We start from the raw sequence: 26,115 nt of genomic DNA, 5'->3' as shown, positions 1-26,115 counted from the left end.
CATCGCGTCCATCGCGTCCATCGTCAGCGACTCGATCTCCCTCGCTCTCTACTCTCGTTTCCCCCCTTTTCTCCTTTTCACCTCGAGGCCCGTTGTCCCTTCTAGTCTCCCCTGCGAACGTGAAGCTCAAATGTCCGTCGAGGACCCCTCCGTCCCGCTGTGGGCTCGCTCCGTCGTGTTGCTGGTCTACAGTCTATACTACACTCACATTGTCGGACCCGACTGGCAGTGTACCTTGCACTAAAGAGTACGTTTATCCGCACAGTCCACCGCTCTCCGTAATGACCCAGTGGTCGCGAGGATGGAAAAAAAAAAAAAAGAATTGGGAAAGGGAAGAGAAAAAAAAACAAAAAGTCTGGAGAGACGGACCCAGTCTTTGTCTGGGTTCCCTGCCTTGACGGGTCCTTACAGTGTTCTGGAGGCTCCTCCTTGCTCTTTCCATGGCAGGGCATGGGCGTGGCATGGCATTTTAGCTTCCTTTTTTATTTTATTATTATTTTTATTTTATTGTCCTGTACACCACTCCCGTACGGATGGGTACCTTGCCTCGGGCACTGTTTTCTCAGTTAATTACGGGCACATAACAAAACTCGCACGCGACGGCCACGACACGACACAAGACGAGACGAGACGAGACGAGACGAGCCTTTCCCGTGCCCAACAGAACCCACTTGCCATGAATCTGCACCCATCAAAGATACCACACCGCATTGCGCGCTGCACACACAGTTCGCAAGGGGTAGGAGGGTACCCGATTTTGCGGCAACGTTCTCCATACCTTGTCTCGACTCTCTAGGTAGGTACGCTACCCTCCTACCTACCTACTTACCCGCGTGCACATGGCATGGCAACCACGGTCGACGGGGACTTGACACAACGGGAGAAGTCCGGCTCTGAGAAACAGTTGCTGCCGTGGCCGGGAGCCGGAGCGTCAGTGCCACGGCCAACCCACAGGCTTCTTTCTCGCATCGACAATGCGTTCTCGACGCAAAACCGAGAGATACATGGGCACAAGAGACGTGTGAGCCGCACAGGTTTTTGGCAACCACCGACGCCCGCCGGGCATTGGGACATCTTAGCACCACACAGCCCCAGAACGGATGGCCACGACGGCGACTCCATCGCCTTGGAGCCTGTCCCAGTCGTTCGTTCGTTTGTTCGTTCCGCGGTCTTGACCGTCAAACCATCGGTCAACGGCCCCCCGGCGAAGCGACCTGCCTAGGCTTGCCATGTAGACGACGGAAACGGATAGGATACCGCCAGTGCCAAAGCCAACCCAGTCAGCTAGTCCACCATAATAAGAGACCCTGACTGCCTGGCTGGCTGTGTCTTGGGTCGCCTTTGACCGACTGAAGCGAGCCGACTGGCCCTAGAAGTTTCCGTCTGGACCCCCAATTCCTAACCCCCCCATCCCCGATTCCCAGTCCCCAATCCCCAATGCCAAAAAGGTCCCCCCTTCCGGCGCCCGCCATATCAACGAACCCCTACCGGACCGAGGAAGACCACGGCGTCCAATTTCTAATGCAGGCAGAACTACCTGCCAGAAGGCCAACACAAGCGCATTTCTAAGAGGTGAAATTCGGCCCTCTCTACGAGATGGAACAAAATGCTGGGCCCAGCCGATACCCTACTACATGTGCAAGTATTTATTGTATGGGGGGAAGGGGGGACACCAGAGCTGGCGGGAGTGCCAGGACAGTCCCGCTGCCACTTTGGGGGGTTGAGCGGGCTGCTGTTGGTGGCCCTGTCAGGTTTGTTCTGGCCCGCCTTCCACCACCCAAGTCAAGCAAGTAGTGTAAAAGTCACTTGTGCACCCCGTACCCTGTCCCGTGCCATCCATTCCCTGTGCCTCTGTAATTAGTGTATGTGTGTACCTTGCCGAGTACAGTTTCCTCTCTCCCTCTCTCCATTTCTCTCTCTCCCGTCCCCCCCTAGTACCATCCATCGTCGGTCGCCCTGGATCCTGGGCCCTGGCCCTGGTCCCCTCCCTCTCTGGCCCTGTCGTTGTCTCCGGTCGTGCTCGTCTTTCTCGTCTCTGGCCCTGGCTGCCCTGGGCACTACACTGGCTCCTTACCGTCTGTCCTCATTCCTCCTCCCTCGTCGCCTTCTGCCGATGCGTTGCGTTGCCACACCACATACACATCCTTTCACTCACTCACTCCCCCCCCCCCGTCCCCGTTGGCTGGTACCCGTCCTGTCAGTGGGCCCTTCATCAGCTGCGTCCACTACCATCGTCGAGGGGGAGAAGGAAAGGAAAAAAAAAAAAAACCACAGAGAAGCTCCCCTTTTTAGCCTCCTCACTTCAGCTTCTTTTTTTGCTGCAACATTTTTTTCCCTCCTCGCTCGATCTTCCCTTCCTTCCTCTTAACCTCCCCCCTCCCCTCCCTCTCTATCCCTCCCACTTGCCCATTGGATTTTTTCAGCCTCAACCTCAGGCGAAGCAGCGCCTGTCGTAATATCTCTCTCCTCGTCCTCCCTCCCCCTTCGCCCTCTTCCCTCGCACCATACCTCTCTTCGCCCAGCCCTTTTCCCAGGTGCACCCAGCGATCGCGTGTCTGCGACTGCGTCCGTCTCTGCTGCTACGTCTTCGGCGGAGAAACAAGCGAGCACCAGCCCGCCTGCGCCCATCCCGCAGCCCGCCACAAACCAATCCCACCACCCTTTCCACCCCTACATAACATCCGCCACGGCATTTTGTCTGGTCACAGCGTGCGACTTTCCGGCTGCTCGCATCTTCCCACTGGCTTTTTGACCCATCTCGGGGGGCCCTGCACGACCCAAACGACGAGCGATCCGAACGAGCGAACGGCCGTCCTTCACACAAAAAAAATTCCTGCGACTTCTGTTGCATGCTGCGTGTTTGGTGACTGCTCCGCATCGCCCACCAGCCCCAGCCAGCTCCTCCCGTCCACCGCACGTCAGTTTGTCGAGGGCTTTGCCGCATCTGCCAACTGCCTGCCCCTTGCCATCCTGCATCTCCCTCCCACCTCCGCCATCTCCCCCCAAAACTCCCTTTCCACCCCAAGCCGGCACGATCCAGTTACTGGTCTTCCCCCAGTAGCTGCCGTCACCGGGACTAGATCTCGAACAAAACAATGAGCCAGCAACAACACGACATGTATCTCGACTACTCAGCCCCGCCTAATCGCTCCCCCAGCTCCTCGAGGGCTTACGCGGGCGGCTTCCAATCTGGCCTCTCGCTCCCCCGACAGGCGCAACGTCCTTTCGACAACGGCCTGGGCTCATCCGCCTTGTTTCCCTCCGACCGTCTCGGCTACAACCCGAGAGCCATGGACCAAATGTCTGGCAATGGAATGCCCGGAGGATATATGCTGGACAACAGCCAGGCCTGGAACTACAACGCTGGTGGTGTCGCGACCGTCAACGGCGCCATGAATGGCGCCAACAGGCAGAGGAGCGTCAACCGCCGAGCCGCTCTCCCCCAGGTGAGTCCCCCTTTTTTTTTCTTCCCCTTGCCTCTCGTAATGCTTTCATCATCTGACTGATCACCCCCAGAACTGGACCGACCAAGGTCTCGGTATGCACGGCTCCTACGGATCCGGCATCAACAGCGGCATGTCAAACGGTCTTCGATACGATGGACAGGGCGATATGCGACCTAGCTCGCAAACGGAGGAGCAGTTGATTCCCACGGCCATTGTTATCAAGAACATTCCGTTCGCCGTGCGAAAGGAAACCCTCGCCGCCGTCATGCTGGAAATGCATCTCCCCCAGCCCTATGCTTTCAACTACCACTTCGACAACGGCGTGTTCCGCGGCCTCGCATTTGCCAACTTCCAGTCTCCCGAGGACACAAAGATTGTCATTGACGCCATGAACGGCATGGAGGTCCACGGCCGCAAGTTGAGGGTCGAATACAAGAAGATGCTGCCGGAGGCCGAGCGAGAGCGAATCGAGCGCGAAAAGAGGGAGAGACGCGGGCAGCTCGAGGAACAACATCGTGCCCCGATGCTGCACCAGCAGCCCTCTTTGCAGACCCTGAACAGCGTCTCTAGCAACCCTCCGCGTGGTCCTCTCGGTATGTCAAATCAGCCACAGTGCGCTTCACGCATACTGACAGATGAAGGAGACATCGACCTGAATGACCCCGAGACTCTGGACTTCTACACCGAGCTCACTCTGTTCAAGCGTGACACTTCCCGCGAGATTCTCATCTTCCCCTCGACCGTGGCGCCTGAGCAGCGCCGCCGCATCCATATCCTGGCCCACCACATGGGTCTCGAGCACAACTCCGTGGGAGAGGCCGATTCTCGCCAGATCCACGTTGTCAAGCGCCAGCTCCCCTCGCCCACTGCCCAGATTCACTCTCCGGCCGTTGGGCTCGACTACCACAAGAAGGGTCTTAGCAGGGCTGCCACCTTCGACTTTGCCGCCGACAGGGAGGCCAGGAGCGCAAGCACCAACTACTCGCACGCCATGGGGCGCCAGGGCCCGACTTTGGAGCTCCCCGGAAGCCCCGATGGAAACGGTATGGCCAACCTCCGGGCGGCCAAGAGCTTTGCAGACCTGCGATCCTTCAGCCCCAGCCCGTCCGCATCCTCGTCGAGCTACTTGACTGCCATGAACGGCATCGGCAACATCCCGCAATCTGGAAACTCGGGCAACCGCTTTGGCGATTACAACGGGGGCGTCAATCAGACGGGTGCGCTCGCCACGCCCAACCTGACGCCTACCTCTGGCACGGTCGGTACTCCCGGAACCGACAGCAGCCTGCTCAGCTCCCTCGGCGGGCTCAACCTCGGATCGTTCGAGTCTACCTCCCACTCCCAGGCACGAAGCACCCCCGGAGCCATTGGAAGCCAGCGCCCCGGCGCCAGCGGAGGCAGCCGCAACGCGCCCGAGAGGCAACCCAGAGGCCCCGAGTGGGAGCCTTCTGCCGGCTTCAGCGGTCGCAACCGTTCCAACGGCCACATGCAGCGAGGAAGCGGTGAGTTTTCTACATACCTGTCCTCCCCCGACGCACAAGACTAAACCAACGTAGACTCTTCCGACAACGCACCTCGTGCTGGAAGCGCCGGCGCATCTCGATACCACTAGACAAGAGACCTAATTACCTCACCGAGACTGCCACGACAACCATTACAACGAGGACACGATTCATGACTCGCGACGCATAGATACTACAAACGACATTCGACGAGTTCACCCAGCTCTCTCCCCCCCTTCAGCTCGGTAATCGACAAACCCCTGTGTTATACCTGCCATTGCTTTTCATGATGGACACTCTCCCACCCATACTGCTTATAATGATGATTTGTTGGACACGAGCCTTTGGCAGCGTCATGATGTTTCGCTCGGCCGTCTCGGATTTGGTGGATAGAAGATTCCAAACGTCGCGGCGGCATCCAATTTCGGATTCACGGCACCCGCCCGACGCGGAAACCTCGGCTCATCGCTGTTTCACGACCAGAGAAGGATGAACGGAAAAAAGAAACCTGGATACAAGAAAACTTGATATGGGCAACCATTTCGACATGGCAAAGGCGCCCATGGGCGGTCCCCTATACCCTCCTGTTTCCCCGCCATATCTCCTTTCATGGCGAGTGGAAGCATATGAACCACCTTTGACGATGAATACGCTGTTACGACCTTTTTATGTCTAGATAGCTGTACCAGCATGCTCGACAAAACCCGATTCTTTTTTTGGATGACGAGACCATGCTTCGGCGACCATGACTATACCCACCTAATACCACGGTCCGGCATCACTTTGAACAAAACGACCCAAAGACTGGTGTTGCCGTTGGGACCCATCTTACGGCCAAGACCTGTTGAGCGTCGACTTCAAAGCACTAACCGCCCCTGAGCGGCTCACTGAGAAAAAAAAAAGTTTGATTTGAATTTGGGCCGCTGTTTCGCCCCGGCATTTCATGTTTCCATCCTGGGTCCCACAAACCCCCTTGCCCTGGATCCTTCGAACCGTCGTCTCTCGATCTCCTTCGAGAGGCGGTATCCAATGAACCTTTGGTCCCTTGGGTGGTCTTCCGGACACTCGGCGGGGACATTGGCGTTGAGGCTGCATTGGGATGCTTGGTCGTGCTTTTTATCTAGGTCTTCTTATGACCTTTCTGCCAGAGTTTTCTTTTTTTTTTCTTCCTGAATTTGCATGCATTTGCGAGCATCTGAAGCTGAATGACAGGATGAGGTCAGTGGACGATCGAATATCGATATTTAGGAGACATATGAGAGAGATGAGATGGCAGAAGTGTGAGGCTGGCCAGACTTTTGCGTGTATGTGCATCGGCACACAAAGATAATTCGACGAGAGAGAGGATGATGATGTACGGAGATCCACACACTGGGCCGTTGCGCTGTTTTGCGCCTTGTTAAATATACTGCATTTGGTTTCAGCTCGTATAACCTTGGTGATTGTGATGAAAAATGACAAGAACCCAACACCCGGGAACCTCTCTCTGTATGACAATCCCGGAGATGCGTCAGGGTCTCTCAGCCGGGGCCCCCATCCCCCGGCGATGATCATTCAACGTGATCGTCATTTCTTATTTTGTACGGACAGACTACAGCTGCGCCCTTTTCTCAGCCACGGCTATGTGTGTATGTGACGAAAGGAAGCAGATTTCGTTATCAACCTTGGTCGGTTTCAAAACATGTCATGACGGCGAGATGGGGGGTGTCTATGCTGGCAGGAAAAGCGCAGCCCCCCGATTCACTCACTCACTACCATATATTCTTCTCTTGGGCCGGGTTGGCAACGGGTTGTTGTTTTTACTGATGCGAATTGGGGGGGGGGAGGCATTTCGTTTCACGATTTCTCCATTACTCTTGCTGGAACTCTCGCTCTTCTTCCCAAGTCGATTTCAACACCCCCCTCCCCTTCCTTTTTTTTCCCCTCCTTTTCATTTTGTTGTGTAAAAGAAATGTTTAAAAAAAAATTCCCACCGCCGATTCACACAAGAGAGGGAGGGTTTTCTCACATCATCTGTTCCTGCTTCCCACGAACATTTAATGAACGAGAAAAGTTTGGCAACTACAACCTTTCCTCTTTCTCAAAAAAAGAATGTGCCCCCCCCTCTCTCGTCCACCTTCCTCTTCCACCTTCCTCTTTCCGCTTCTGACGGTTTGGTAAGTAAAGGGGGAAGAGGAGGGAAGAGGGGCATGAATGACGCAAGGCCAAACACTGGAGAACCAAGCAACCCCCCTCCTCGGAGGGAACCAACGTCGACTTTCCCTTCCTTCTCCTCCTCCTCCTCCTCTTCTTCGTCTTCTCGTCTACGCCCGCCGCTGCCGTCAACGACCGGACCCGATTAAACCTGGACACGGGTGCTGCCGCGTCTGCGAAGCCCTCCTCCGCCCCTCCCGTATGTGGTGGCGTATGCGCTGCGGACATGCCCCGTGCCAGGACGCGGTGGATGAGGTTTGATCACCGGTGCTGGCTGTGTGCATGGCGGCGGTGTCACATATGAAAATGGCAGGGAGGCCAGGAGCGGGCCCACCGAATGGGGGAGGGTGCTGTTGGCGGGACTGCGACTATCCCCCCTGGCAGTTCCATTATATCCAGATCTAGGAGGGCCCGGCGGCATGAGGCGACGGTTCATGGCCACATTCGTCGACGACAAGACGGGCGGGGCCGCTCTCAGTCTCGTTCAAAGACGCCGCGGAGGACCCACACGCCATGGAAGCTGGCGAGGCCGAGTTTGTCTTCGCGGCCCGAGTGCCGCAGTGGGTGATGGGTCTGAACCAGGGCGGACCCCGTTCACCGGAACCGACAGTTGAAAACGATCCCCTGTGGATTGGGTAATCGGCCAAGAGACATCGGGGGCTTCACCGATTGGCGCCCGTCTCAGAAAGATGGCAGCGGGGTGAGCGGCGAGACAGTCAGTGGTGGTGAGGGGCGTGGCGGCGGGGAGGTCGAGGTTGTGAGACCGGTGTGCGAAGGATGATGCCGGGTGGGTGGCATGACATTAGGCATCGAGAAGTCTACTTCTTCAGAGCGGTATGGAACGTCTTGCAGGTCCAGCCTGCTCACGCGGATGCATCTCATGAGGCCCAATAGTGGAACAAAGCATTGCACCCCCATTACAATTTTATTCGTCTACCTAAGCCCATCAGCCGGTGCCATATCCGCGCGTGCCTTGTTGGGAACCGAAACAGGAACCTTGAAATGTTATACATTGTTGAGTGCCAGACTCGAGGCGAATCTGCGCGGGCCCTGAGTGTGTAGGTAAGGCTACCCTTTTTTCCCCTCAGGGGCGAGGCGCTCTCGGCTCCTTTTGTGGCCTCTTCAAGCACCGTACCCGTAAACATCCCGAGACGGAAGGAAAAAAAATCGCACGCGACGCTAGGCTGTGCGTGCCCAATTTTTTTTCGTTTTCAGAGACGTCTTGAGCAGTTTATTCAACCTCTTGACGCACCTGCTTCATCGTTTCTGACCAGTGTAAGGAAAGCAGCAAAAAAGCATCCCTTCAGACCGAACCGCACCCAAACAACCGTCCTGAGAAAGCCAACCGGGAATATCAACATTCTTGCAAGAAGCAATCGAAAATCTATGCCTCGAGCGCCTTCGCCTTCTTCTTCTGCTCGACCTTGAGAAGAAGCGCGCGGTTGATGTGTGGCAGGACACCACCGAAAGCGATGGTGGCACGGATCAAGGTGTCGAGCTCCTCGTCACCGCGGATCGCGAGCTGGAGGTGGCGGGGAGTGATACGCTTGACCTTGAGATCCTTGGCGGCATTCTGTACGACGCGTGTTAGCATCGTATTAGGCAGCAACCCCGGTGAGTCAACGGGATGCGCGGGAGAGGGGCACTTACGCCTGCGAGCTCGAGGACTTCAGCAGTGAGGTACTCGAGAACAGCGGTGACATAGACGGCGGCCTTAGCGCCGACGCGCATCTTGTTCTGGGTGTTGGCCTTGAGGAAACGCTTGACACGACCGCAGGGGAACTGAAAAGTCCGTGTTAGCAAAGCTGCGACCGCTAGCCTGAGAAATTTTCATCGCCAAGTGCGTTGTGGTCTTGCGCCATCGATTTCGAGCCCGACTGCATCGTGCACGCGACCGTGTCCAACTCATCATGCCATGCCCCCCTTAGACTACGCGAGAGTGATCGCGCAACATTGGCATTGATGGCGGGGGGCGCGGCGCGAGGGAAATCGATAGATGGAGATCTAATCTGTCGTGGACTGGTGTTGGACGCGTCGGAAAGGTGTTGTGTCGGTCGATGCTCGATATCGGGGCCCGAAATGGAGGTGCAAACCCGGCGCATCATCAGCAGAGCGCAACTTACCTGAAGACCAGCGCGAGCAGAGTGGCTCTGCTGCTTCTTGGGGGCCTCGGCCGTAGCCTTGCCTCCGGACGTCTTTCCGCCTGACTTTCCCTTGCCTCCGGCCATTGTTTATATCGATTTGAGTGCGCGAAAAGGCTTGACGGACTCGAAGTGGAATAAAATTCGATGATACGGTCCAAGTGGGGATGCGCGTGTCGGATGCAAGAAAAAAAAAACCGAGCTCTGTTCGAACAAGTCTGTTTCGGGGTTGGGTTGGAGTCGGAGGGGTTGTCGAGGGAAGCTTTGGCGGAGGTGGATGGAGATGGCAGAAATTTAGCTCGAAGGCTGACGGTGATTGTTGTTGTTCGTCGGTGACGGCAGGAGAAGAGGACAGGGGGGGCGAATGGGAGCGAGGGAGCCTCGGGGCGAGCAAGAAAATCGCAGGTCGGAGTGGTGTGGGAGGTGGGAGGGGGTGCTGCTGGGAGTTGGGTGCTGCGTGTTGCTTCCCGTTTCTGAACAGGTCCACGGCACGGCCTGAGTTCTGTTGCTGGTGCTGGTGCTGGTGCTGCTCTGCTGCTGCGGTGCTTGTGCTGTGCTGTGCTTGTGCTTCTGCCTTTGCCTCTGCTTCAGAGTTTGCTGCTGAGCTGCTCCGCTGCTCCCATTCGTCGGATGGAGCTCTGCTGTGGATGGCTGTGTTATGGCGCTAGCGAGGTGTGCCCAGATTTCCTTGACAGACTGTTATTGCCGAAATGTGCGGCTGCCGAAGTAAACCCGACCCGCATCGTAGGAGCAGGCACACCATGGGCGGGCTGGTTGAGTGAGTGTAGTGAGGCAGGCTGGCGAGGCAGCCGCTCAATGTGTAATGCATGGCACTGGCCACGACACAGTCGCCGTAGAGGAGGCGGAAGATGAGCAGTAGCAAAGAGAAACACCTGCTCGACTTGAGCAGGTCGCCTGGAGACCAGGAGACGCCGCGGTGGCAGCGAAGCACATACCTTGGCTTACCTTGAAGTGAGGCTCTGCGACGGGTGCCTGCAGAAGCCCTCGGCCAAGCCAGCTGCACTGCGGCGAGATGGCCAAATGAAGCCCATGAGACGATAATAGATGGCCTTCATATCAGGCTGGGCCAAGATGCAGCCCATCTCAGGCCCTGGAGGGGAGTGTTGTCATCTTGACATGGACGTTGCTGATGATGACCTTGATGTCGACGCAAAACGCAGACCGAGGAAACAGCGTCCCGCACGAGGCTGGTGCCCAGCTTGTGGCGCATGCCACGTGATGTGGCTCGGGTGGTCTGTCACGACTTCCCTTCCTCCCCTGCCTGTCCGTAGTGTACATCCGAATACGCTACTGCCGCCGTCTGGAGTCATAATTAATAAGGGACACGGCAAGGCATCAGCACCTCACGTGCTGCACCTGATCGGACGGGACGGCCCCGCAGAATTCCAAGAGATCTGAGCGCCGGGCGATCCGTGGTCCGGATCCACACGGCAGCTGATGCCAGGTGGCTCTGCATTACATCCGCTGTCCCTTGTCTTCCACGTTGCTTTAGTTTGCATGTGCATCATCACGCGCTGTTCCCAATGCCCCAAACTTTGCCCAACTCAAATCGAGTCAGCTGACGATGTGGTCCTGTCCGCGGCAACGGCAACATTATCAGAAGAGAGTCAGAAGAGTCCGCCGGGGCTCGACTCCCACCGAAACCCGGATCCTTGGCAGCCGCTATACCGGTAGTATCTTTTCAACCGGCCATCTAATTACTCTTTCGCGACCATCATGTGGCCCTGCCCGCGGACTACGGTCCTGAACTAAAGACTCCTCTTTTCCCCTCCTTCTCGCCATGTCCGTTACATCGCGTCGCGTTACATCGAGTTTGCGTTGCTGCTGGTAAACTGGCATCGGCTACCTCACCGGGCCCCATCTTCGCTCTGCCAACTCCGTGTGATGCGCTTTCACCGCTTCGATCACAAGCTTGACTTGTCATCGGATAACGGAGGCGGGCACCTTAGTAACAAAACTCTGCCGCATACAAACCCATGTCACCGTTGCTCCGGCCACAGGAAAACACGCCCCACATTCCATCAAATATCGTGAGCCCGTGGTTCCGGAAAATGGCGTCTTCCGTGCCGCACAACGTCTATCCAATAATTTTCACTGGCAAATATTAGGACGACAAAATGCGGGGATGGCTTCGCCTGGCGACTGGTTTGCAATGACAAGTTCACTTGAAACGTTCCTCTTAGAAAGCCGGGATGGCTTGGCCAATTTGAACCACTGTCATCCTGCGATGGTCTGTGATGGTCCTGACTACGCCGTGGTCCAGATCGTCTCTGTCGTCTCTCAAGAGGTATGCGTGTAGCTGCAGGGGGGTCCCCGGGGGGCAAGAAGAGGAGAGCCAGGGAGACACGGAACCCCTAGTGTTCGAAACATGCCATACCCCCCAACACACCCAACGCCATCCAGACAAAGTTACTAAAGATGGACATGGAGATTCTTGGCCACGTTTTGACGGCACCTGAGGCTGATCCGAGCGGCCAAAGGTAGTGTTGTACCTTGTCGTGCCAGTAAGGCCTCCTGCCTTGGCGTTGCCTCCATATGTGGATTTAATACGAAGGGGGCCCTCCACCGCTTGTTGACGACACAGCTTGATGGTAACAAAGGCTTTGTGTTTTCTTTCCTCACTTGACTGGAATCCCTGACGATTGGATTTCGCCCATTCCACCCTCGACCATATTATACCTTGTTGTTATTATTGTTGCTTTTTTGTCACTGCGATCTATTTGAGAAAGAACCCCCCCCCCAGGTTGATCAGCAACAGCTCCGACCTAGACGCTTGTTGGCGCCTGAACGCTCAACCGTAGCTCACGGACCGGACCCCACCTCGAGCCCTCCCCGGGGACCCTGGACTGCCGAGGTACATGCGCTGGCACCCAACGCCCCCGCCGTTATCTTGTACCTCGAAGGTCACCTCCGCTCGCTCGCGAGCTTCCCATGCGCACTACTCTGGCACTATCATCGCTTTTGCACCAATCTCGGGCTCTCAGCGCCCCCAACCCCTCCACGATCGCTGCCCATTCCAGCCCGTTCGTTGCAGGTCGCCCTAAAAAGGTGAGACCACTTGCACAGAGTTGACTCTACACTGCTGCGTCGAAGTGACCGGAACCCCAAACCAAAGGAGAAAGCAACCCTGCCTCAGGTCAGGGCGAACCAGGTCCGTTGGCTGCCAAGGAAAGCGAAGACGAAGAAGAAAAGAAAGCACCCGAGGCTCCTACGACCACATCGCACACACATAGCCATCATCACTCGGTCCTCCATCTCCTCCTCTTCCCATCTTCCATATTTCCCCCGCCCCCTCCCTTCCACCCTCTTTCGGAACTCAAAACAATGTGCTGTCTGTTTACAGCCACCGAGGCTGCGATTGCGGATGTTGGCTAAGACCAAAAGACCCTCCACTCCGCTCATCCACTCAACCACGCATCGCTCACTCACTTGCTTTACCTTCCGTCACATCACCCGTCTTGGCCATCGCCTCATCTTTTGCTCATAATTCCCGGCGCGGCGTACAGACCCGTTTCACATCGGCCTCTCTGCAGCACGCCGGGTTCCAACCAGTTTCAACATCCCGTGACGAGGGTAACCCCAGTCACCAGTCGACCCCCCAGATCTCCCCCAAACAACACATATCCGTGGACGGTGCACCGCCATCAAGACCTCTTCCAGAGTCACCCGTACTGGGCTCATAATGGATGCCCTCGAGGTAGCCCGCTCATTCGGCAGAGGTATCAACCGCGCTGCTCGCAGCGTCCGCAAGAGGGTTCAGCGCGATCAACATTCGCCTGATTCCTCCCCCGCTTTGTCGGCCCCATACTTGGCCGCATCATCCACCACCGCCGACGAGACACATGCACCCGCTCCGACCACTCAGCCCGATCTCGAAGCTCAGCTTCCGGTTCAGACGGCGACTCAAGCGCAATACGCGGCCGTGCCGCCTGCATCACCGCTGTCATCCCCCCCGACTGCACCTGAGCCGGTTTCTCTGCCTGCCCAAACTGCCCATGCTCAACATGTTCTTCCCACACTGGCCATGGGCCCATCCGCCCAAACCCCCACTCACGATGCATCATCTCATGACCATCTCACACCTCAATCCACCGGCTCAAACTCCGCGACTGCCCAGACCCTAACCGATGACATCAACACGCAAACTCTCACCGTCCCGGGATACCAATCTCAGTCCGCATCGCCGTTGTCGCCACCGCCGGCTTTAGTTCACTCACCTCAGCCATCACCCGCCACCTCATTCATCCCATCCGCCATATCCTTCGCGGCACAAGTTCACCCTAATTCGCCAGTCCCTCCCCCTCTCAACCTCTCGGCTGCAGCCTCGCCGGCCCAGTATGTTCCCTCGCCACTCGAGTCGCCCCTCCCCCTCGAACTCGAGCGGCAGTATTCGGGCAAAGATGCGGCCTCAATCCGTCCCCAGAGCGAGCGGCCCCGCACATCCCGCTCCCGGCGGGACTCGGTCATTGAGAAAGTCGCTTCCCTCGACCCCCGGCCCTCGCGTCGACGGTCTCGCATCCTGGGCCCCAAGACGGGCAACAGCCTCATGGACCTCCCTCCCGAGCTTCAACTCCTCATCATCGACTACCTCGAGTTCGGCGAGCTGGAGAACCTGCGCCGTACCTGCCGCTTCTACCGCAACTTCCTAACAAAACAGACCATCCGCGACCTCTTTGGCGAGCAGTTCCGCCTTGCTCTGCTGGCGCATTGCTACATCTGCCTCAAGTACGACCCCACGCGCGGCAGCCTGCTCTGGGCTGACTATAATCACCCGCGCTACCCGCTCGCCAGCAAGTGCGTCGACTGCGCATATCAGGAGAATGAGCTGGCCGTCGGCAAGAAGGTGGCCCTGGGCAACTACGCCAGCGTATGGATCTGCCGATGGTGCGGGTATCCCGTCGCCGACTCCCCGGCCCCTAATCAGCCCGAGTTCCACAAGATATGCTATGGTCACTACAACAATGTGCTGCTCGTGTATTTCGTCTTGGGATGGATCCAGCTTTCCATTGGCATCGTCGCTGGCGCCCTTTGCTGGAGATACTTCACGGACAACATACTCATCTTGGCACCGTCCATTGTAAGTCTTGTCGGCATGACAGGAGATGCTTTACTAATTGGAACAGGTCAACTTTGTTTTGCTATGGTGGTGCCTGGCTATCCTTATTGTCAGGGGCGATCACAAGCGCACATATCATATTTCCGCTGTGCTAGAGGCCGCAGTACTCGGGCTCTGGTGCCTCCCTCTCTATGTTCTAGTCAACGATGTGGAAATAGGCGTAGCCGGCACCGAAGACAGGAGGGTTACGGTAACCCTGGTCTTTATTGCACTAAACATGTATGTCAAATGCAACTCCTTCCCACTGTTGGACGAAACGCCGGCAGAAAGCTAACAAACGCAGGTTCTTCCGCTTTCTGAATTTCCTCGGAAACGCGATCCTCACTTTCGAATGGCGGCACTGGGCGCGAAACAAAACCAGGCTGCCAATCACCGCCCGATTCCTCAACATTGTCCTGGCCGGGCTGGTGTACTGGACGTACCCGCAATGCGTCGAACAGGAGTACCCCCCGCAATACTACTTTTTCAACACCGGCCAACGACGAATCAAGCGGATCCTCGCCGAGAGGAACCGGCAGCAGCAGCAGCGGCAGCAAATGATGATGATGTAGATGAAACCACGAAACCGGCGTTTATTATGACCAAGTTCGACATTATGACATTGGGGCTTTCCAGGGTCGGATCTGATATTGAGCGTAACGGATGCGAATGGTGTTATTTTGGACAGACCCTTTTGTGGCGTACGGCGGCGTGGGAGGAAGGGAGGAGAGAGAGAGCATGGGAACCCGTGCTTTATTGCTTTTATTGCAGATATACCTGCAGATATACCTGCCTAGCAGCCTTGTCGGAACTTACAGTACGATACTTGCGCTGATAATGACCACAAATTTGTGGCTTACCTCCCACGACTTAAGAAGTTGAGGGCAAATACATCAGAAACATTTCCTGTTGACTATCTCGGGACCCGTCTCGTTATACTCCTCTCTCGAAACAGACATGCTCCTGAACGTGGATAGCTCGCTCAGCATCGAGCCCCCGACCCACGCAGAGTACGCCCTGTTCCGCGGCGAGATGACGTTCGCCTTGGTGCCTGCTCCGGCTATGCCCTCGACGTCACGCTTCAGCCTGGCGCCGAAGCCAGGCAGCATGGTATTCCCGCCAGCCTGCAATGTCAGCTACCACCGCGTCCGGGGGGTTCATGGGCGGGGAATGGGGCAATGGAAATGGGCTCACGAGCAGGATGTTGCCATAGAAGCACTCCCTCAAACTTTTGTCGCACTGCATGATGGCCCGGAACACATCATACTGTACGCCACCCACGTCGAGCCCCAGGATCCCCGGCATGAACGGTATCTCGCCCGCAAGCAGCCCAAGCGGCCTAGCGAGCTTCACCCTCCGCCCATCGGGCAGCTCCCACACCTTGTCCCTCCCGCCCTCGCCCTCTCCGAGGTTCACCCACTCCAACACCTCAGCCTCGAAATCCCTCGCCACGCGACAGCGCTGGAACTTCAAAATGCTGGTGGCGTCCTCCCAGGCCCCGTTCGAGGGGAGCTCGACGCCGGCCTCGTCGGCCAGGGCGCGTCGCAGCCAGTCGTCCACCGCCTGCCCGCTTACGTCGTGGCTGCGGGCGCGTTGGCGGATGGCGGTGAACTCGTATATCGGGACGATGAAGGTCGCCGTATGGCCCGAGTCGAGGACCAGTGCGGTGGGCGTGTTGGCGGCGTAGGCCGAGAGGAGGGCCGGGGGAGCCGAGTAGTACGCCGGGGCGGAGAAGGATTCGAAGACGCAGGCTGCTTGTCGGAGGCTGCAGACGGGGTCAATGAGACATCGGGACAACGGGTCAACGGGCCAATATGGCCAACGGGGTGCTGGGGGTTGGGTTTACCGCTGGCTTGGGGGGACGTAGGCTGCTTCTGTCATGATGATTGGATGAGAGAGTGGCAAGGAGGCACCTATCTCGGCGAGGGCGTATTTCCAGATGGTTTCCATTTCTTCCCAGTTTTGGATAAAGCCGCAGGCTGAGAGCGGGTGGCGTAGGCGGTGGAGGGATGCATGGGGTGGATCGGGGTTGACCGAGTGGCCGATGTTGTATATGGACTAACAGGCGGAATGCATTAGCCCGCTGGATCTAGATATGAGTAGTTATTGGAAGATCCGCAAGCAGATAGAAAAGCCAAAGAGACAGGTTACACGGCAGCATCACCTTCCACTCATCCGTGTGTGCATTTGAGGGCGTCCTTGCGGGATACTGAATGACGGTTGCTGCATGGTGTTAGTCGGAAACAAGACTGACAAGGAATGCTGATATAGACGACCAATACTCACGGAATATTGCAGAGGGCAGCAGATCGCCCCCGTAACCAACTTTCATGAACCCGGCTCTGCAATGATAAGGCTCTCAGCGCTCTGGCTCAACGTTTAACACACAATGGCTTGGAGCTGGTTTACCCATTGTCGATTACGATCGCCGGCGCATCCATTATGCGCCAAAGAGGGATAGCAGTCTCGAAGTTCATTCAGTTGAAGCAGAACGTAAGACAAGACGCGCGGGGTGCAGCTTTATATGGTCTTATTCTGGCCCGCAAGTTGCGCTGAGGACGCCTGCTGATTGAGGCGGTGCTGCCTTATAGGCGGAGCCTGACAGTGGCATGGCAAATGCATGCAACTTAGCAGGTACTGTTCGTCAAGCTATCATCATACGGCCGAAACATTGCAGATTTTGAAACCTTTTTGCAAAAAACATTGTAATCGGGAAAAGTGAATGGCATGATTCCCGAATCCAGTTCCTAATGCATACCAACAACCGAGTTATGTTCACGGACTGAGGTCGCCCTTCGCAGAGGGCTAATTTCGAGAGAGAAATATTGACGAAAGACGTTAATATCTTCCCACGTTCGGGCTCTTGTAGCGGGAGGCAAATTTTCAAATCAAGCGTCATCGTATTCAAAATTACTGGATATAGAATCATAAAAGGGCAGTTTTCCTGGACCTTTTGGAACTTCGATGGTATGAAAACATAACGAACGGGATATCAAATGAGTATAATATGATTAACTTGTTAGTCCCCAGCATATCTCAATGATATTTGGCAATTTCAAGACCACCAGCCAATTGATAACTCCCTACAAACTAGCATTTCCCTTTGAAGACCGATCCAACCCTCAAGGACCTCGAAACAACCATGGACAAAACCGCCGCGAGCATGAACCCTCCCGCAAAGATCCAGCTCCCCTGGAACTCCCTCTGTACCTCTGCTACCCCATCCCCCTGCGGCTTCTGTGCGGCGCCCCCGATGGGATTCCCAATCAGCGCCCCAATGCTCGCAATCGTGTATCCCATGCCCATCCGCGTCCCGTACTCGGACACGTCATCCGTCAGGTTCGCAATCGTCGCCGGCGGCAGCGAGACCATGCCACCCGACACAAACCCGTACACGATGGATACCACGATTAGGCCCGGCAGGTCGTGCGCGAAGCGGAAGAGGAAGAGGATGATAGCGGAGCCCAGGCAACAGGGGAGCATGACTGTCATGCCGCCGTACTTGTCGGCAAGCCAGTTAGGGGCCAGGCGGCCGAAAAGACTTGCGGCGTTCATGGCGCTGAGGATGTAGAAGGAGGTGTCTTGGTCAACGCCAAGGCGGATGGCGTAGGCGTCCACATAGAAGAAGGGGACGTAAACAGAGCCGATCATAAGGGCAAAAGCTGGGCTTTAGTTAGCGGGACGTACATGATAGGTGAGAATAGGGTTGCGTGCTAACCGATGCAGAAGGTAATGTAAGGAATGTCACGGAAATGCTTCAGACGGAAGAGGGCGCCGCGACGCTTCAGGTTCGGTCGGAGACGCATGATGGCTATGCAGACCAAGAGACTTCCGGTGACAATGAATGCGAATACCCGGACGGCCCACGGAAAGCCGATGGATGCGATGAGACGCCTCTCCATGATGGGGTAGACAATGCCCGCTTGGCATACTCGTCAGTCTGCTACCGAAATGGAAGCTAAGAGCTCGCGAAAGGACTCACCTAGACTACTCCCAGTGGCGGCAATACCCGTCGCAACCATCCTCCTCCTGCGGAAGTAGAGCGGGATAACAGCGACGCAAGTCAGCCCCAAAAGCCCACTGCCCGTGCCCACGCAGAATGCCTGGGCGAGGAGGATCTGCCAATACTTGGTGCACAGGCTGAGCATGAACAGACCGAGAGACGTCATGGTGGTACCGCAGATGAGAATGAAGCGGAGGTATCCCGCGTCGAGGAGCCAGCCCGCGCACACGCCGATGAGCATCATCAGAAAGATCTGGATGGAGCCGATCCAGGCGATCGTCGACGGGTTGGTGTCTGGTAGGAGGTTGTTGGTGTAGTAGGCTTGGAAAACCCCGAAAGAGTTGGATAGACCCCTTGGTGAATCTTCAGCATGTCTCTTCATGTTTGCAAGCTCTGTTGACATGGATCATAGTGTCCGTTCTGTCAAGATCGGGCAACTCACCAGGTATTGGCAAAGAGAATCCAGCTCCCGAGTACCTGTAGCCAGGCAACGACTCCTTGGTCCATGAGAAGCTCTTCCGCGACATCTTGCACCGGCTCCTCTTCCCTTGCGGGGGACGACACCGTGTGGTCCTTTTCTCCATCGGAAGTCATGATAGTTTGCGAAACCACCTCGGAATCGGTGTCCTGGCTTCTCATTACAGTCATGACGAACCGGTCTAAACACTAAGAAATCCGATCTAGAAAAGTCGTCGGGCGGTTGAGCTGGGAGCGGACGCCGAGCTCATGTTAAGTCTCACAAACAGCGTCCAACAGGCCCGCTGCCGAGCCCTTCGGATGGCGCTGTCAAGCCGAGTAGACGGCCGGCCGGCCGGCTTACTGGGTTGTTGGGCAAAAGTTCCCAAGTGGATCGGGTGTGACGAGACTTGGTCCCTGGCTCCTCTGCCAAAGAGTCTAGCTCACGCGTGCACCATTCATTTCAGTCATGTAACCAACGAGAACCTGGCACATCATGGTCTCGATGCAACGGCGTTCGGCCGCTACGCGCAAAGTCAGGTAGCTTGTTGTATGGGGTCTTCCCTCCCGTGTCTTACCGCAACGTTAGGGCTCTACAAGGCGTGCTCAAGGGCCCACTGCGGTCAATGCCGTGACTGACGGTCTAGACCTTTAATCTTGGAGCCTTGTGCAAGCAAGATGTAGATCGATATACTTGCGTGACGTTCATTTTATTTCTTGTCTTCTGCTGGAGTTTGAATTTCTCCTAGCGCAAGAGTTATTGGAATGGGCAATTTTTTTATGGCATTGTATGTAAGTCGCCTTAGAACCACAACCCTGTGTGGGGCCTTGATGCTTCTTCTTTGGAGGACGACTGACGACCTAAGATCCCGCGGGTGGACCGCGTTGGCAGATCCTTACAAGCGCGGAGTTGAGCCGAGACTGCAAGACCGGAGGCAGGGGTATGTTCCTGAACGAACTCCGAGATGTTCAAGCCGGTGACAGAAAGATGAAGAAACAGTTGTTCTTCTTTTGGATGAAAACGGGTTGATGACTGTCCATGAATTCTCAATGATAAAGAATGATACTTATCCCCGCCCCATACTCAACCTTACAAAAAGAGGTGGTTGTGGTGCGAGGGATCACGAATCTTATATTCACATTCGTCGTCTCGCTCGGCTTGGAATACAGTGGGGCCGTCGGCATCGGCATCGGCTTGTTTTGTTGGAGAGGAGGCAGGCAATCTGGTAGTGATGTAGTAGAAGTATTTTAGCCGTGGGGATGGACAGATTGTCTTTTCCAAGTCACATAGCTATGACCAAGAACTATCGCCTGTCACTAAAAACAGGAAATAAATAAACACGAAGCGCAAAACAAGAAAATCATAAAAATTGAAGAACCCGTCAGAATGGCTTTGCCAATCGCGGTGAGGATTTGAGCCTCACGCGGGGGTCGAACCCGCAACCTTGAGATTAAGAGTCTCACGCTCTACCGATTGAGCTAGCAAGGCGGGTCTTTAGTAATTGTTGGCCAAGCAGCCAGGTTTGCATTTTGAGTAGCCTGGCTAATTCTACCACCATCTTTTTCGAAACATCTCCATTCTCAAACCAACTCTTTTTCACTTTTGAACCCTTTCATCCGTTAGCATCCTCCCAAGAGCATCATTCAACGTATCCTTTCCTCTTTGGATTCTGGACCCTTCGTGCATATCCTCCACTGCGATCCCGCCCGGCAAAAAACTACGAGTCATCTCCACGAACAACTCGGCCATCGGCGGCTGGAACATACGGGCAAAGTAGCTCTCCAGCTGATCGTTCTGAACAAGCCTGACTTCAACGTCTTTCCCTATCGCTTTCTCAAATAGTTTTTGCACGTCTTGTGTTGAATACGATCCTGGGCCGTGCAAGTCGAAAATGTACGGGTTATCATTTAACGGCGAGCCTGCGGCGAGTGACTGCGCGGCGCATGTCCGGCCAATGTCTCTCACCGACACCTTCATATGATGGAATCAGCGCCCCCCAATATTGACCTAAGAGCAGAAAACTCACCATAGGAACTTTGTAGTCCGCAGGGCACAAGGCGGAGTAAAATGCTGGCGGTTCGGCTTTCAGCGTCTCCAGCTCCGTCGCCCAGTTCTCCATAAAGTAGGCACAGCGAACGAAGACTACCTCGGGGGCGGCGCCTATAAGAGCTTGTTCTGCCTCATGGTTCGTTTTGATCTCGCCCTAATCTCGCGTATCCTTTAGCAAACTCCCCAGATTTAGCATTCGTCCTCTCTGGTCCCAACTTACCGTACCATGCTCGAACTGAGCCCCTATACTAGACACATAAACCAAGCGCTTCGGAGAACCATCAGCCCTGCCAATGGCGTACTTAATATTTGCAGCCATCTCCCGTGCTCTCATTATCGGCTTGGGCTCGGAGAACTGTGGAGGTGTGATGGTCACGACGGCATCCGCGCCGTTGAGGTTGAGGCTTCCGACGTTGGCGACATCACCCTTGATAGCCCTGAACCGGGAATGGCCCTTGAACTCAAACGGTACTTTTCTCAGATCTCGGTAGACTCCTGTCACAATTGGATCGGATGGATCTTCAAGGAGAGACTGGATCGTTGCTTGCCCGGTCTTAGGCGACCCGGGAACGACAAAGATGTGCATCGCGAGTGATGTTCTTCGGGTGAATCAACGCCAATTAACCAAAAAGGCAAGTCATTGGCTTATATCGGCCATAATCACAAACTCCGAAACTAAATATCGGGAGGTCGTGAATAATATATACGACTAGCTGTTGAATGACATCATGCAAGGAATAGAATCGATCTACCGGTCGCCATCCTCCAGGTCCGACGACGCGTCAGTGGCTGTATTTCTTACACTTCAGGCTTCACACCAAGCTTCTCTTCTGTGTTCTCTTGTAAGCTGAGCCTGATGCATGCACTTTGACGCCTCAAAACCCCGCGATACTAGACGTAAGTTAATGATGCCAGGCCAATTTTATTATTATTAGTCATATGCTTGCTTGTTTGACGAAAAAAAGAGGTCGTCCCAGGCCCTCGTGCTTCACAGGTGAAAACTGCCGGCAACAGCTCAAGTTTTTTTTTTTCTTTTTTTTTCCATCGAGCTAAAAGCCGCCTTCGGTCCTTCCCGGCGCCAGACTCAACGAGCTTTGTCATTGTTAGCCAAATGCCCTAGTGGCCAAGCCTCGGGTTGACTCACCCTGCTGCTATGTCCTTACGATAAAACATGCCATCGAAATGGATGCATTCAACTCCCTTGTAGGCAGCAGATACGGCTTCTTCGAGAGACTTGCCTGTTGCAGCGACGGAGAAGACACGGCCGCCTGCTGTTCGGAGCTCCCCGTCAACCCGTTCGGTCCTCGAATGGAAGATATGTACACCTATAGAACACGTCTTGTTGGTACCATATCTAATTCTGAACTGGCGCACCTTACCTTCAGGAGGGGAATCAAGTCGAATGAGATCTCCTTCGCGGTGAAACTCTGGGTATCCCTCCGCCGTGACAGTGATATTACAGGCATATTCAGCGGACAGCTCTAGCTTGACATCTGCAAGTCTGTTCTCCACACATGCGAGAAGCAGTTCGAGAAGACCCTCATCCGTGAGAAGGAGCAGCATGCTTTGCGTTTCGGGGTCTCCAAAACGAGCATTATACTCAAGCACCTTCGGTCCTGAAGAAGTCATCATAACCCCAGTGAACAGCATGCCATTGAAGGGCCGGTCTTTGTATAGACATCAGCTTTAAGCGCATGATATAATGTCAATAGACTCACCTGCAATCTCTAGACCACGGATAGTTGGCATGATTATGGTTTGCTCGATCTCGGTCATAGAGTCAGAAGACACAAAGGGAATTGGCGCAAACACTCCCATGCCGCCAGTGTTCAGTCCCTTGTTTCCGTCGCGGGCCCGCTTATGGTCTTGACCCGGCGGAAGCGACAGTATTGATGTACCGTCGGTGAAAGTGAGAATACTCATCTCGTATCCTTCCAGGTATTCCTCGACAATAACAGTCTCGCCAGCTGGGCCAAATTTTCCGTCGAGCATGATTTCTTGAAGAGCTTGCTGCGCCTCTTCTTGCGTCTCAGGCAGAACGACACCCTTTCCCGCGGCTAAGCCGTCCGCCTTGATGACCACTCTACGGTTCAAGTTCTTCAAGTACGCCTTGGCTTCTTCGTAATTTTGCTTATCGAAGATTTTGTAGGCAGCGGTCGGTATACTCATCCTAGCCATGAAGTCCTTGGCATAATGCTTGGAGCCTTCAATCGCTGCGGCTCTCTCACTCGGGGCGAAGCAAGGAATTCCATCTAGAAATAAGTTACATTAAAAGTTGCAGTTAATATTCCAGGTGACTTACTGTATCGAAAGTAGTCGCCAATTCCTGCGACAATGGCATCGTCAGGGCCAACGACGACAAGATTGATGTTGAGTCTCCTCGACAGTTTGACGAGACCGGGATAGTCGTTCTCAGCTACCTCGCGACAGTTCGAGGCTTTAGGCAGCGCTTCTGTGCCTGCATTTCCTGGCACGATGTAGACATGCTCAACGTACTTTGAGCATGTGAGCTTCCAAGCAAGTGCATGCTCACGGCCACCCTTGCCGATCAGGAGTATCCTGAAGTTGGGTCGTTCGGCGGGCGCCATGCTCGATATTTATGACGTACAAGCGATTTACGATTTCGAGAAAGCCGGCGAGTTAAGAACGGAAAGTGCTGCTTGGAAGAATTTGAGAAGATGGCCATCAGACGGGATGCCGCCGCAATAAAAGGGCCTGCCAGTGACGGCCCGTTGACCTTTGCGAGTTCGTGTATTCGCAACCGCAACTCAGTGAAACTCAAAGGTCACAACGGGAGGGCCACCGCGATTAAATCTCACCTTCTCGGTGACCTTGCCCCACATCAACTCGTCGTCAACAAGGAAGCAGCTTCCAACAAGAAGACGATGGTCTCCCCTCGGCCGTGCAATGAACGGCATTCGCCCCCCAAAAAGGACAACAACCTCGTCTCCCGGCTGCATCGTCTTGGGTCCGATACCCACACGTCCGTCGCGGGTCATGAATACCCGACGGTTGTTGGAGTATGTCCGCACTCCGGCCCCAAAAGCTAGAAGTCTGTCCTCGCGTTCTAGGTGCCCGAAATCCTGTGCTCCTATCTCCGGGAGACCTGTTTCCTCCATATGGGTCAGAAACGTTGCTGCGAGGTCTTGGATATCCTTCTCAAGCTCTGCGTGCGATTTACGAGTGCGGTCGTCAAACAGTGGGTTAAAGCCACCATGTTTTTGGGTAAGGAGGTGACTGAATCCGATTATCGATCCCAAAACACCAGCAAGAATGGCTTTACAAAAGGCCGCGTCGAGTGGGCTGCCGTCTCGGTACCTTCTACCGCATCGCGGCGCGATGGGTATACCAAAAAGCTCTTCCCAGGCCTTCAGGATCGCGGACAGCGTAGCACGAGGACCGAAAGCAAAGTCAAACGGTTCGCTCGTATTCTGTACCACGTCTACATGGTATCCATCCAGAGATAGCACACGCGGCCGCACTGGGTCGTCACGAATGGGAATGTCATGGAGCTCGGCGAAGTATCGGAAATGCCCATCGCAGAAACCAGCGAGATATGCACCCTTGAACACGAAGCAAGTCCTCCGCTCGAACCACTTTGGCACCCAGGACGGATATTCTGTGAGGCTGGGGTCCTCGATGTGATGCACGTGGTCGAGGACATCAAGTACCCGGGGTTGTTTGCGCACGAGAAACCTTGTGAGATCGCAGTACACCATCACTGTTTCCCTTTTGTAGTCCGGGCGAAGAGCTCTCGGTCGGCCAAAATTGAGATCGGGTGCGAGGTCGTTGACAAAGTTGTTAATTCGTGTCAGTCCCCGACGAATCAGCCGAATGCGCCAGCTGTCGTTATTGTCCATGACCTGCGTTAAGGCAAGCACGGGGCTCAGTCCCTCATCGCAGATCCCCAGGAGGGAAAACACCTTGTCACGGTCGTCAGTCGCCTGCAAGGTCCGCGTCAGCTCCAGCAAGCCGAGAAACGAGCCGATGGAGCCCTCGACTGGAGATCTTCCCAGTTGGTTTTCATGCTGACGTCTCATAAGAATCAGATTCCACAGCTCGTATGGGCGATCGATTACGATTTCCCCTTTCCATTGTGTAAGAACGATCAAGGATGCAATCAAGTCGAAAAAGGACATCTCCAGGTCTTCAATCTTGGCGATGGCCCAAGATGACGCCACAACCTCCTGTACACACCAGCAACGGCTGAAGTACTGCCGCTCGAAGACCTCATACAAGTGGATCATGCATGTCTCGGGCAAATCTTCGACCATGCTTCTCGTCAAGGCAGTGATGGCATTTGGGTCAAGCTGCCCAGCACCCGGGCCTCCAGCTTTCGGATTGGTGTATTCTCTGATTCTGGCTAGCCTTTCCGCGGCTTGAAATGCTTCATGGGTGCCGGAAGTCTTGAGGCCTAGCCAGACAATGACACGGGCAGCATGTTTGTATACTAGTCTCATGTACTGAACTTGGCGAGAGCGTTCGTCCAAGTCAGACTGGTCGATGCAGAGAGCGTCAACCCACAGCCGGCGCACTTGTGTTGGCAAGCGCAGGGACCGCAAAGCGTCTTCCAAGTTTGGTTTGATAGGTAACGGGTAGCCTTGCAACCATATATAGTCTCTCGCTTCTTCCGTTGGTTTCCCCCAGGTGTAGGACAGTGCTTCGTAAGGAGGCGCATTCTCTATGTCGACAATCTGCAGATGCGCCTCGAAGGGATCCTCACCCGCACCCGGATTCAGGAAAAGCAGCCGTGTGAAAGATGGCATGCGTCCCTGTTCTGCAATCGGTGGCAGAGGCTGATATCGGTACGAGTTTCTTTGCTCCATCTTGTCTCTGGTTTGGCGTCGCAGGCCTCTCACTGAACCCGAGAGTTGATAAACTACAATGAAATACTAGCCTACGGCATTGGTGGCGGCCCTGCTCGTGAACTCCAAAATGTGAACATGGCATCACGTGCGACTTCTTCGGTGCCAACTTCGTGTCAGAATCGGGCATAGTTCGTCCGTCTCTACAGGGATCACGATGAAAGGTGCCAATCAACTTTGGACACCAGACCTCAGCCGCTCACGCTAGGCTTCGTGTAGGCTGCAGCAAGTGGGAGTTGGCCAGGCATCCTAATATGCTTCATAGGGCACAGGCTGATTTCAAGCGTTTCCTAGTTATGCGGGAATAAGTTGGTTGATACAGTAGGCCAATGTGGTGGCCACA

At 55.1% G+C, this 26,115-nt stretch overlaps 8 protein-coding genes across 8 annotated transcripts; 2 read left to right on the top strand and 6 right to left on the bottom strand.

Moving 5' to 3' along the window:
* Positions 1-3,095: 3,095 nt before the first annotated feature.
* Positions 3,096-5,058, top strand: EsH8_II_000703 (uncharacterized protein; the record flags this gene model as incomplete). Its single annotated transcript, XM_083264001.1, has 4 exons — positions 3,096-3,446; positions 3,517-4,039; positions 4,088-4,948; positions 5,003-5,058. The coding sequence occupies 4 exons, from the start codon at positions 3,096-3,098 to the stop codon at positions 5,056-5,058; spliced, it is 1,791 nt and encodes a 596-aa protein (XP_083121323.1).
* A 3,467-nt stretch (positions 5,059-8,525) lies between these two features.
* On the bottom strand, positions 8,526-9,369 carry EsH8_II_000702 (histone H2AZ; the record flags this gene model as incomplete). Its single annotated transcript, XM_083264000.1, has 3 exons — positions 8,526-8,714; positions 8,792-8,923; positions 9,265-9,369. The coding sequence occupies 3 exons, from the start codon at positions 9,367-9,369 to the stop codon at positions 8,526-8,528; spliced, it is 426 nt and encodes a 141-aa protein (XP_083121322.1).
* Positions 9,370-12,985: 3,616 nt separating this feature from the next.
* Positions 12,986-14,970, top strand: EsH8_II_000701 (uncharacterized protein; the record flags this gene model as incomplete). The annotated part of the gene is made up of 3 exons (XM_083263999.1): positions 12,986-14,380; positions 14,427-14,638; positions 14,703-14,970. 3 exons carry the CDS (start codon positions 12,986-12,988, stop codon positions 14,968-14,970), a joined length of 1,875 nt encoding a protein of 624 aa, XP_083121321.1.
* Positions 14,971-15,291: 321 nt separating this feature from the next.
* Positions 15,292-16,839, bottom strand: EsH8_II_000700 (uncharacterized protein; the record flags this gene model as incomplete). The annotated part of the gene is made up of 6 exons (XM_083263998.1): positions 15,292-15,522; positions 15,593-16,163; positions 16,245-16,456; positions 16,563-16,621; positions 16,685-16,740; positions 16,808-16,839. 6 exons carry the CDS (start codon positions 16,837-16,839, stop codon positions 15,292-15,294), a joined length of 1,161 nt encoding a protein of 386 aa, XP_083121320.1.
* A 649-nt stretch (positions 16,840-17,488) lies between these two features.
* EsH8_II_000699 (MCT family MFS transporter) lies at positions 17,489-19,049 on the bottom strand (the record flags this gene model as incomplete). The annotated part of the gene is made up of 4 exons (XM_083263997.1): positions 17,489-18,060; positions 18,117-18,320; positions 18,381-18,754; positions 18,844-19,049. 4 exons carry the CDS (start codon positions 19,047-19,049, stop codon positions 17,489-17,491), a joined length of 1,356 nt encoding a protein of 451 aa, XP_083121319.1.
* A 1,228-nt stretch (positions 19,050-20,277) lies between these two features.
* On the bottom strand, positions 20,278-21,493 carry EsH8_II_000698 (uncharacterized protein; the record flags this gene model as incomplete). Its single annotated transcript, XM_083263996.1, has 4 exons — positions 20,278-20,336; positions 20,625-20,829; positions 20,885-21,061; positions 21,128-21,493. The coding sequence occupies 4 exons, from the start codon at positions 21,491-21,493 to the stop codon at positions 20,278-20,280; spliced, it is 807 nt and encodes a 268-aa protein (XP_083121318.1).
* Positions 21,494-21,956: 463 nt separating this feature from the next.
* EsH8_II_000697 (phosphoribosylamine--glycine ligase) lies at positions 21,957-23,495 on the bottom strand (the record flags this gene model as incomplete). The annotated part of the gene is made up of 5 exons (XM_083263995.1): positions 21,957-21,999; positions 22,052-22,232; positions 22,287-22,574; positions 22,626-23,159; positions 23,210-23,495. The coding sequence occupies 5 exons, from the start codon at positions 23,493-23,495 to the stop codon at positions 21,957-21,959; spliced, it is 1,332 nt and encodes a 443-aa protein (XP_083121317.1).
* A 180-nt stretch (positions 23,496-23,675) lies between these two features.
* On the bottom strand, positions 23,676-25,733 carry EsH8_II_000696 (HET domain-containing protein; the record flags this gene model as incomplete). The annotated part of the gene is made up of 1 exon (XM_083263994.1): positions 23,676-25,733. The coding sequence occupies one exon, from the start codon at positions 25,731-25,733 to the stop codon at positions 23,676-23,678; it is 2,058 nt and encodes a 685-aa protein (XP_083121316.1).
* Between the last annotated feature and the right edge of the window lie 382 nt (positions 25,734-26,115).

The sequence above is a fragment of the Colletotrichum jinshuiense genome, chromosome 2, assembly GCF_051148585.1.
Source record: "Colletotrichum jinshuiense chromosome 2, complete sequence".
NCBI lineage: Eukaryota > Fungi > Ascomycota > Sordariomycetes > Glomerellales > Glomerellaceae > Colletotrichum > Colletotrichum jinshuiense.
Note: the sequence above shows the minus strand (reverse complement) of the source record. Positions and strands in the feature narration are given on the sequence as shown.